General features: G+C 42.3%; 1 protein-coding gene across 8 annotated transcripts in view; it reads left to right on the top strand.

Annotated features, from left to right (window-relative positions):
* ST18 (ST18 C2H2C-type zinc finger transcription factor) overlaps window positions 1-12421 on the top strand; it is a 336354-nt gene that overhangs the window by 175889 nt on the left and 148044 nt on the right. For all 8 annotated transcript variants that reach the window (XM_068234755.1, XM_068234752.1, XM_068234754.1 and 5 more), the window contains one exon: window positions 6346-6480. In XM_068234755.1, coding sequence (XP_068090856.1) covers window positions 6346-6480 — 135 coding nt within the window. The remainder of the gene's footprint in view (window positions 1-6345; window positions 6481-12421) is intronic.

The following is a 12421-nucleotide window of genomic DNA, read 5'->3' as shown; positions in this document are numbered from 1 at the left end:
CAAATACACTTATATTAACAAAACATACACATATAGAGGCATACAACTACGCCAAAATACACTTACATTAACCATTTAGTGGCATCCTAACGCATTAATACGTCATGCTTTACCCTATTAACGGCAACATGACGTATTAATAAGTCGCGCGTTCCCGCCGCTGCTACCGCCGTGTGCGCGCCGCTACGGCCGCCGTTTCCGTCAGGATCCCGTGCTGAGGGATTGGGGAAGAGGACCAAACGGTCCTCTACCCAATCGCAGTGCCTGGAGTGAATGGACGTGACCGCGAACAGCGGCTACGTCCATTCACAAAAACAGGAAATGTAACAATTAAATAAAGTGTAAAAAAAAAAAAAGTGAACACTTACTATGAGTGTTCACTAGCGCCATCTTGTGGCCAAAAAGTATATGACACGTACAAAATACATACATTTACAAGTACATACACATGAGTAATAAAATTAATAAAATTCCACTTCCAACACTCCCCCTACAAAAGAAAACACTTGTAAAAAAAAAATCAGCTTAAAATAAATAAATACTTGCCTTAGGGACTCAGCTTTTTTTAATCTATATTTTATGGGGGAAAATTAATTTTAATTTATTACATTGGGGCTTGTAATTATGGCCAGAACAAAAAAAAACAGAACAGAAAAATAACACCTATATTTCAAAATAATATACTGTCGCCATACATTGTGATAGGGACATAATTTAAATGGTTTAATAATCGGGACAACTGGGCAAATACAATGTGTTTGTTTTATCCACAGGAGAATGTTTAATTTTAAAACTATAATGGCTGAAAACTGAGAAATAATGATTTTTTTTCTATTTTTTTGTTTTTTTCTCATTAAAATGCATTTAGAATAAAAAAATTCTTAGCAAAATGTACTACCCACAGAAAGCCTAATTGGTGGTGAAAAAAACGAGGTATAGATCATTTTCTTGTGATAAGTAGTAATAAAGTTATTAGGGAATAAAAGGGAGGAGCACTGACAAGTGAAAATTGCTCTGGTCCGTTAGAGTAAAAACCCTTGGGGGTGAACTGGTTAACAAAACATACACATATAGAGGCATACACTTATTCCCAAGTACACTTACATTCACAAAACATACACATATAGAGGCATACACGTATGCCCAAATACACTTACATTCACAAAACATACACATATAGAGGCATACACGTATGCCCAAATACACTTACAGTAACAAAACATACACATATAGAGGCATACAACTACCCCAAAATACACTTACATTAACAAAACATACACATATTGAGGCATACGCTTATGCCCAAATATGCTTACATTCACAAAACATACACACGTAGATGCAAACACTTATTCCCATATATACGTACATTAACAAAGCATACATACAGTATATAGATGCACACACTTATGACCACATACAGTTATATACACAAAGCATGCACTTAGAGATTCATACAGTTATGCCCACATACATCTGCATTCACAAACATACACATATAGATGCATACACTTATGCCAACATTCACATTCCACTTATAGGGAAGACAGTGTCACCTGTTATGCTGGACATAACGTGACACTGGTTATACAGAGGGAACATTTTGGTTGCACTTTTTATAGGGGGAGCATAATGGTGGCAATAATTATGGGTCATTATGGCTACATTTTTTTACAGGTGAAACTCGAAAAATTAGAATATCGGAAAAGTCCATTTATTTCAGAAATTCAACTTAAATGGTGAAACTAACATATGAAATAGGAACCCTTTTAGATTAATTAGCTGTTCAGAGACTGACACTGAGCCTAGAATATTGAACATTTTCACAGTATTCTAATGGTTGGAGATTTTGATTTTGGAGTTATTATAAGCTATAAGCCATAAGCATCAAAATGATAACAAATAAAGGCTTGAACTATCTCACTTCGCATGTAATCTATTTCATAGTTTCATTAGTTTCACCTTTTAAGTTGAATTCCTGAATTAAATGGACTTTTGCACGATATTCAAATTTTTTTCAAGTTTCACTTGTATTGGTGGCATATAACTGTTGCACTTCTAATGGTGGCACATTAAAGGGAACCTTAACCGGCGAGGAAAAATAAATTCACTTACCTGGGGGCTTTCCCAAGCCTCCTGCAGCCGTCCGGTGCCCGCGCCGGTCCTTCGGTGCCCTCCGGTCTCCCTCCGCCGCTAAGTTTCGTTTTCGGACGACTGCCAGTCGTCCTCGGGCCCCTTCCGCATTCCTAGTCGTAAACTGCAGTAAAGCGCGTCCGCATGACACGTTTGGCGTCATGCACATGACACGTTTGGCGTCATGCGGACGCGCTTTACTGCAGTTTACGACGAGGAATGCGGAAGAGGCCCGAGGACGACTGGCAGTCGTCCGAAAACAAAACTTAGCGGCGGAGGGAGACCGGAGGGCACCGAAGGACCGGCGCGGGCACCGGACGGCTGCAGGAGGCTTGGGAAAGCCCCCAGGTAAGTGATTTTTTTTTTCCCCGCCGGTTAAGGTTCCCTTTAAGGGTGGATTTGTTATAGAGCTACATTATGGTGGCAATTATCTGACTAGATTTAATACTGTTTGTGGTCAATGGAGAGAAAATGCCTATTAAGTTAGTTTTATGATCAGTTTAGTTTTATTGTTACATTTGTTCTATACTGGATCCCATGATTGGATCATGTATGACCAGTTCTTAGGGATGCTTATTAGTTCAGCACACCTAGTAGGCAAAATACAAGTTAGGGTCGATTTCCTCTAGCTGCGAATTGCGTCCGTTTTCCACACGTGATTTCAAATGCGGAATCACAGCCTATTGACAACAATAGCCTTCGTCCGAATCTGGGCGGGCCAAAAAAATGATGCATGCTGCAGTTTTCTGCAGTAGGCATCTGAATCCCTATAGCTGTGCATGGCATGGCAAAGGGATACGGATGCAAATTTAAATCAGCAGGGTGCCACGTCCGTTTCTGAAATAGACACAGCACAGCAGCCCAGTGGAAATGTGCCCTTAACCACTTCGCATCCAGACCTTGTTTTCCCCTTATTGACCAGAGCAATTTTGACGTTTTAGCTATGCCCCTATTTAATCAGCCACAACTTTATCCCTACTCACGACACCTAAATGATCTAGGTATTGTTTTTTTCAGAACAAACTAGACTTTCATTGGCGGGTATTTTGTCCCTAGACCAAAAAAGTTTTCTATGCATTTTAATGTGAAAAAGAGGGGAAAAGTGAAAAACAATGCATTTTTTCTCAGTTTTTATCAATTCCAGTTTAAAAATAAAAAGTGCCACAGTAGATAAAAACATGTCACCAGTATTATGTCTCCCAGTATTGATAGCAAAATGTGTCCCACGTATCAGATCCCCCCCCCTTTAGCCAGATGTGTCCCCAATATCAGTCACCCCCAGTATAGCCCGATGTGTCCTCTGTGTTTGGTACCCCCTGTATAGATAGACAGATGTATCCCCAGGATTGCTTCCCCTCATTATAACCAAATGTGTCCCCAGGAATAGTGGTCCCCCATTATAGCCAGATGCGCCCTCAGGATTAGTGGGTGCACCCAGGATTAGCCCCCCCCCCCCACCATTATAGCCAGATCTGCCCCCAGTATAAAATTATACACTTAAAATTAAAATATGTGGCCCCTCTTACTTCATCTCCCCCCCGCTGCACAGTTTATCCCCCACCCCCCACCAGGGGTCCACGCACCCCCATAGAAGCCAGCCAGATGCCCCACCCCCCACCCAGGCAGCCCCCTCAGTGGCCAGATGGCTATAAAAATGATCAGAAAGCAGCATGACTCACCATATCTCGTTCCAGCGATCAGCCTGCAGCCCAAGCCTCCGATCGCCACTCTGCACGCAGCCCTGTGATGCCGGTTACCGGGTCCCGGCTTGATCAAGCATTACAAGGCTGCGCGCAGAGTGGGGATCGGAGGCTCGGGCTGCAGGCTGATCGCTGGAACGAGATAAGGTGAGTCAGGCTGCTTTCCTATAATTTTTTTAGCAGATCTGGCCACTGTTTGCTACAGCGGTGATCGTTCATCCGCGGGGGGGGGGGAAACATTTTCCCTTTCACCAATTAGTATTGCAGCTGTTAGTGCCAGGAGGTGCGCTCTGAAGCGCACCTGTTCCTGCACAACAGGGCTGCAAGCAGGTCAGTATATCTACGTGGCTGTGGCTTGGAGGGTGCCACAGCTGACGTAGATATACTGTAGCAGAGGACAAAGTGGTTAAAGAATATTTTTGTAAACAATATGTCACTAGGGGATTCTCAGATCACTTCACTAGGAGATTCTCAGATCACTTCCGGTTGACAGAATCAGTAAAGGTGCATTATTTTTGTTATCTATCCGTAAACAAGACCCGATCCCCTTGGGCCACATCTTTGGTACATATGCATGTCAGCTATGTAGCTGATGACACGTACTGTTGCTATGCAGGGAGTGACAGAGGGACAATGGAGGGACAACGGAGCGATGTGTGCAGGTGGGGGGAGCAGCATCTTCAAAGTAGTTGGCCATCAGTCGGGTGAGTAGAACCACCAGGCGAGTCACTCACAGGTTGGGGGTTGTCGGTTGGGGGCTGCCGTACACACAGGCTTGATTGTCGATGTGTGATCATTACCGGCAGCCTCAGTCGACTTCAGTCAACCATGTGTATGAGCCTTAAAGAGACTCAGAGATGAGTCTTCCTGCCTTTTTTTACTTACCCGGGACTTCCTCCAGCCCCATAAGCATGGCTGTGTCCCTTGCCGTCCTCTTGTCACCGTCAACTCCGGCTGACGTCACTCTGACTGAGTGACATCGACCGGGGCCTTCTGCATCAGCGCAGACGGTCTGTGTATGGGCAGAAGGTCCGCCGCTGATGTCACTCAGCCGCTTACCAGGGCTCACTGCGGCTGAACATCGTAGGAGGACAGCGAGGGACACAGCCATGGTTATGGGGCTGGAGGAAGCCACAGGTAAGTAAAAGAAAAAGGCAGGAAGACTCATCTCTGAGTCTCTTTAAGGGGTCAAGCAGATAGTGTACTGTAGATTGTGCACTGCAGTACATCATGCCACACATAGTGTCCAGTATGCGAGGACTTTAGGCATGGAGTAGAAAGCAATGTTGGACCTTTCCACTAATTAATTGCACCGCAGTTTCTTGTGGTAAAATACTACCACTTGCTTTTATTGGTACTGCCCAAAACAACGTAATGAATAGGATCAGTGCCACAATGGACAGCAGTTCAGGTGGCCATGCATTACAGTACAGGTCACAGTCACCTGCATCCCATAGTGTGAATGAACAACATTAATAGATTATATCTGCATTGTTGAGAGAGAGGACAAATAGAGGTTTAGCATGTTTTAATGGAACACTATCCAACCAAGTGTTCTAAAATGACAATGTTCAAATAATGTCTAAGTAGCTGTGTAAACATTTTCCTACTTTTCATGTTAAATATCAAAGGCAAAAGCTTTCATTGATTGTGTGTAGATTTTAGCTACATTTGGAAATGTCTCATTTGCAAAGGTATGAATCTCTGCAGTCTGACATGCTAAGAACAGTGTAATATTGAAGCAGAGTTATATGAAAAGCCATCCAAATGTCAGGTTGCACACACACAATTACAAATGTTTATGTTGCACATAAGATACATTTCCTTTGCTCTCTACAGATAGCTCAGACAGAGATAGGCAGAGCATTCTTTCATACAGGGTTAACAGATGAAGTGTGAGGGAATTCCCCCTCCCCTCATGATTCAGTCTGCCGTCAGATTTGCTGTTAAAAAAGTGTGAAAGGAATTAGCTAACAGTAAACAAAGAGATAAGAATTCAAATCCATACACCAGTACTTAGCAGCACTTCCAAACATTTCCTATCTCAATTGAAAAAAACATGTTAATCAATTGTGTTTCTTTAAGTTCACTTATTCTTTAAAACTGATTTGACTGATTTAATAAGGATGACTTGTATAATGTTTTCTTCTAAGAGGAGCTATTTGATTATATGCCTGTTGTGAGATATTGATAGTATTCATGTAAATTACACAGTTTTACATAGTTTCAATTACCATGACTCATGTCAAGACTGCAAAAGCAAGGGCTCAGGTTGTTAGATGTGCATTAAACACTCATCAACTGTAAGAGTAATGGCCAAAAGACTGTCACTCCTCTGCCACACTTACTTACTATAAATTTTCTTTCAAATGGAAGCACTGATATTTATTGCTCTGGGTAGAGTTTAGATATTATATCTTACAATTTAAAACAAAGAATCAAAAACTAGACTAATGCTGCACTATTAAGACTAGACTGAAAGATTACACATGTGATTTCTTTCACCTTGCAGGTTCTCCACGCTCAGATAAACGTGAGACCAAATGCCCTATACCAGGCTGTGATGGCACAGGTCATGTGACTGGACTCTATCCACATCATCGCAGCCTATCTGGGTGCCCTCACAAAGTTCGAGTGCCTTTAGAAAGTTAGTGATTTTTATATTTACCATCTTTTCTTCTTCATATTATTAATAGCAGTAATGGCGCTGCAATGCAGAATGCTGGGGCATTGTCCTCCCCCCCCCCCCGGGAATCCCTGTGCCCCCCTGAGTGCCCCCCCCCCCCTCTGCTCACTAACATAGAGGTAACATAAATGTTTCCAGGCTCCAGGTGCTTGCACTGAATGGATAGAGTATGTAGTCAGCCTGAGTTTGTGTAGGCATTAAGTAATCCAAGGATCTATTTGCCATAAATACCTCACAATCCTTGCAAGATCCTTTGTAATTAATGTAACAGGAGGACAATTATTTTTCAAAAGAATCTCTTTACCGCCTTTTCATATATTTGTCAGTCAACAGGATTCGAGTCTGAAGAAGGCTTACTAGCTGAAAGTCTACTGTTTTTCTTGTAAATTAGCCAATAAATTGTATTATCCTGATTAAAAACTTCCTGTCTGAAAAAAACAAGCTCAAGTCTGCAGTAATACTTAGCTACTAAGATAAGAAATTAGTTGCTGGAAAGGTAGACCAAGATGGCTACCCATAGATTAAAAATCATGAAATCTGGCATTCTGGCCTCAATTGGACTTTTGGCGCTAAATCACTTGGATTCGGAAGTTGAAATCAAAAATAACTTGGAAAAAAAATCTGCCATTCATCTCAGCCAATCATATTATATAAAGCAATACATTTCAATTACAGTTGTTAAAACTTGTATAAGCAGTTGTTAAGGGGCCTATTTATAAAAAAGGTCAACAGAATCGCATTTCATGCAAGAATGTGACTGATATTAGGGGTTCATCTGCCGTGGTTGTTAAGAGTTGCAATCCCAGCACACTGTAAAAACATTTCATTTTTTAGCCTCACCTGAAACCAAATAGGCACTTCTAAGAACAAAGATGAAAGGTGGTGGAACGCAAAGACCAGAAAAGGTTAAGTTTGGTTCATACAATGCACACTACCTTAACTTTTTGATGGACCAAGCAGCAGACTGGAATCAGACATGTAAAGGACTGCAGTTATTGTTTTATGGGCCACTTCCTATTGACCCTTTCTGTTTGAGTCCATTGCCGTCCTGCGGTGACTGCAAGCATTTTTCTAGACAGCAGATTGCATTACCACTCACTTGACAGATGGCATGCCTCTGCTTCAGAGTGGCAGCAGACCTTGCCACAAACCCTGCAACTAAGGCAGAGCATCAATCAAAGTGAGTGCAGTATGGTCTGGCATAGTATGAACTCTGTGAGTATCTCTTAGCAGGGATGAGCTGAAGAGTAAGACCTACTAGCTAGCTGAGGACTCCCCACACTTCTGCTAGCTACATGCTTTCTAGGAGGATGTCTGGGTCACATAACTGGATTGAAGGGAAATATGTATTAAATATCAAAACTGTTTAAGTAAAGGCTTGGTCCCTCGTTATACCTTTACTAACAGTGAAAGGTCCAGGAGCATGAACTAGTAATACAGTCAAAGAACTGCACTCACAGTATGAAGAAAAGAAACAAGAATATCAGAGGCCAGAGGACACACGGGAAAGCACCAGCTGTGGCCAGCAGTGATGAGCGCCACCTCTGGTGTGTCCAGGAAAACTCCTCCATTCACATGGGGGTTGGGGTCCTCGTGATCTATACACCTCCATCTCCTTTTATCTATCTACTCATAAATCCATATCTATGTTATTTGCAAACTCATTACAGAAAATAAACGAATCAAATACAGTAAATATATACTGCAAATCTATCCTATCACCAGAGTTGAATGGCAGTCATAAAAATTGATTAAAAAGTGGATACAAGGGAAAATCATGACAATGTAACAACACATTAAATGAACGATGTGTCATTTACATTTGTATGACTTTATACTACAAACAAGGTGTTTTCTTTTATCCAATCACAGGGTCGGTATAAAGAAAATGTTTAGAGGATCTTGCATGAAGGTCTAGGCACAGAAATGGTGCAAATGAAATATCATATTCAAAAAGCCTGCCATACGCAGTTCAGTTGGGATGGGCTATGTCAGTCTGACTGTTGCTATCATAATAATCATATCTGATATTTGCCATGGAATCAGCAAATGCCTTTTGATGTCATGATTTCAGGCAGTTTATTTATTGTTGGAATGATTGGGAGCCAGGGTAAATCTGAACTGATCAGGCAGTGGGGAAGCTGGTGAGTATATGTTTGTATGCACCACGGCAGTTCAATCAATTCTCAGTCATACTCTGCTGCTTGCATTTTATTGGGGTTAAAGGTGCTGCTGTTTCCTGATCAGTTTACACTGCAGTATAAGGCAGATTTTGAAATATTTTCTTATGGCTAGATTCACACTGTGCACATTCTCTAATGCATGTGTTATAATGAGTGTGGACTGAACTGGAGATTGGACATAGACATTCATTCAAAGCCTGTATGCAGCATGTTAGAATACCTCTTATCACTTACAACACAGTACTGAGAACAGGATGTCTGTGACTCCCATCTCATTACAAGAAGCCAAGTCTGTGACTTGAGATAAAAGTTCAAATGAAGGTCAATAATCTCTGGAACCACCAAATAAGCAAAAGGGGAAACCAGGAGCCAAGTAGTGTGAAACGTCAATCCAATGGTATCCTATACAACAATCTCCCTGTGTCTCTGCGTCCCATGTCCCTGTGGGCGTTGACAGACCTAGGCGGTGACAAGCGGTGCTGACAGACCTAGGCCCATATGCAATTCACTTTTTTACCTGACTTTTCCCCCAGGAGATAATTTTTCATCTTCGATTTAAAATAACTTCTCAGCACTTTTCAGCTAAAAAAGTACTAAAAAGTATGTGAGATAGTACTATCAAAATTATTTTGAGTATTTTCTTGCTTTCTGGTGGCTTAAAAGGCATTTTATTGTCAAGTTTCAAAATATCCCCTAGGAGAAAACTCGGGTGAAAACGTGAATTGCATATGGGCCCTAGAGCCCATTTCTAAACGGGCTTAGGTTGACTAGTATTAGATAAAATAAGATTATTTACAAAGTTAAGGCCTGCAGGGAGATCCCCCCCAAGCAGGAGCCAGAGGTGTATCAGTACAGAAAATAGGTATACATCCAAGATACTTTTGGCCATTATCTTCAGAGAGGTAAGCAAACTACTTCCTCTATTTTTTCACTAGTTTGTACCTATTTTACTGGCCTTAATATTCAGCATTTGGAAGATCCTGAGTCAAAACAACATTGAGGTCAGTAGTGATGGACATTGGGTAGACTGTTCAGGGTTCCACAGCAGGGACTGGAAAATTGCAGCAGACCTCAGGTCTGATTGTCAAATCTGGTATCCAGGGCCGGTTCTAGACTTAGTGCTGCCTGAGGCAGACTTGTGAGAAATTGTGCCTCCTCTTCCCAATTTGGAATGATCGCACAGCACCGACAATTTGCACAGCATGTTATACAGTAGTTGCATGTTCTCAGCAAGTGAGCATATGCAACAACCAGACACAGAACATGCTACAGCTCAACATAATGACACACTGGCTGTCTGCGAGTCTGTGACAAACAAACTGCTCACCCTCAGCCAGACGGCCGTCCTCCATTCCTCCTCAGTCAGGACAGCAGTGCCCCTCCCCTCTTTTTGCTGTCCAAGTCAAATGAAACACTGCTGCTCTCCTGCCTCCCCCCCTCCTCACTCACTGTCAGACTCCTCACACAGCACAACGAGCTGCTTATCCCCAATGATGACCTCTTCACCTCACTCTCCTCTTGGTTCTCCTCCTACTCTGACTGCATACTGTAAGTGTAAACACACAGTACAAACATGCTGCCCCTGTAATCTCTGCACCCGATGCAAATGTTTCACCTTGCTTCATGAAAGAACCGGCCCTGCTGGTATCTGTCTATTCTAATGGCAGGTGGCACTTGTGTAGCTTTTTTTTTGTTTTGTATGCCTGAAGGCCTACTAACATGGTTAGGGTTCCATAAACAAGCAGAATGGGCTTGATTCACTAATGATAGTGCAGTGTAACAGCACGAGTCAGCTGCTGTTATGCGTGCTAGTGAATCAGAGTACCTTAATTCTGGCTCCCTGCACTCTACGCGCACTAGTGGCAGCGCAGCGTGCGTAATCAGACCCAGTAAGAGGAGCGGGCACTCAGAGCACGCTATGCTGCTGTATTGCAGCATAGCGAACGCTAGTAACTTAATGTAAAGAGAGGCAAACCGAGAGCCCGATATGGTGTAGTATGTTAATGTAATGGTATCTGGTGATGAAGAAGGTGGGTACAGAGGCGCTATACCCAGCTCTTGACCAGACAGTGTACCCTCCAAAAATCATTTGCCTGAAGAAGTGGGACTGTTACCCGTGAAACGCGTTGCACTTTTGGAGTTATTAATAAATGTTACTTTAAACTGCAAGTAACTTGCCCGTTGTTTCGGCCATTTCTTCCAGAAGGGAGGTGAGTCCACCCACTTCCCCCTTTTTAACGATTTTAATTAATTTTACTCTACCTGGCGCCTCTGTTATCCTGCTAGTTACCTAATGTACACTCCACTCCTCCCACCCATCACTTGACAGACAGCCTATTGGGCCAATCAGAGTGCGGGGATCACGTTCTTTGATGTGACTGGACCTGAAGGGGCTCAGGGTGTGAGGAGTGGAGCAGACTTAAAGTTATTAGCATTCGCTATGCTGCAGTACAGCAGCATAGGGTGCGGTGATTGTCCGGTCCCCTGACTGAATCTGATTAAGCATGCTATGCTGCCACTAGCGCGCATAGCATGCAAGGAGCCAGAATTAAGGTATGCTAATTCACTAATGCGTGTAACAACAGCTAACTTGCAATGTAACGCTGCGCTATCCTTAGGCCCTGTTCACGTGTGAGTGTTTTGCCGGCAATTTCGGCAAAACGCTCAAGTGCTAGCGCTTTTTAAAGTGCCAGTGCCATAATAACCTATGGGCCCGTTCTGACTTGGATGATTTGCATTAATCGCCGGCAATTAACGCAAATCGCCAAACGCAAATTTGTATCCTGCACCATTTTCCGGCGATTTCCCAGCGATCGCGTTTAGTGCTATAGAAGCGCTAATCGCGATTGCAGAAAAAATCGGAAAGTGTGAACAGTGATTTTTTTTTGCGTTAAATGCCAAAAAACACCAGAGCAAAACGCTGGCAAAAGCACTAGCATTTTGCATTTTGCAAGTGTGAATGGGCCCTTAGTGAATCAAGCAGAATGTCTCCAATACAGCCACCTCTAAAAATGGAAGCTTGACAGTTGAAACTGCTGATTATTTTCCTAGTTACAGCACTCCCCAAAACTGCCACATTATGCATTGCTAAAGAGAATTGAAACCTTTCAAGTGATGTTTATTATACTATCTAATTTCTAATACTTAATATGTATACCAGTATAGGGGTCCAGCGACCCTTCAGTCATGCATATTGTTACCCAGTGGGGTGATAACAGCTATCATTCACTGCTAGGGATCATGGGAAAGGTAGTCATTTTTCCAACAAGCAGTTTATACGGAATACAAGTATCAGCTCCTCCCAACTGCCCTGCTACTAATATAGTGTAGTGGGGCTGCAATAATGATGTCATAAGGTATTTCTAAGCTTTATTTTTACAGTTTTAAAGTGAACATAATCAAAGAGGGTTAGAAAATGTAAATGGGGTATTTTATAGGAGCAGTTCTTTAACCACTTGAGGACCTAGGGCTTTCTACCCCTTAAGGACCGGCCACTTTTTTTCCATTCAGACCACTGCAGCTTTCACGGTTTATTGCTCGCTCATACAACCTACCACCTAAATGAATTTTGGCTCCTTTTCTTGTCACTAATAAAGCTTTCTTTTGGTGCTATTTGATTGCTCCTGCGATTTTTACTTTTTATTATATTCATCAAAAAAGACATGAATTTTGGCAAAAAAATGATTTTTTTAACTTTCTGTGCTGACATTTTTCAACTA

Source organism: Hyperolius riggenbachi, chromosome 5 (assembly GCF_040937935.1).
Source record: "Hyperolius riggenbachi isolate aHypRig1 chromosome 5, aHypRig1.pri, whole genome shotgun sequence".
NCBI lineage: Eukaryota > Metazoa > Chordata > Amphibia > Anura > Hyperoliidae > Hyperolius > Hyperolius riggenbachi.
This window is presented reverse-complemented; position numbering and strand designations above follow the sequence as displayed.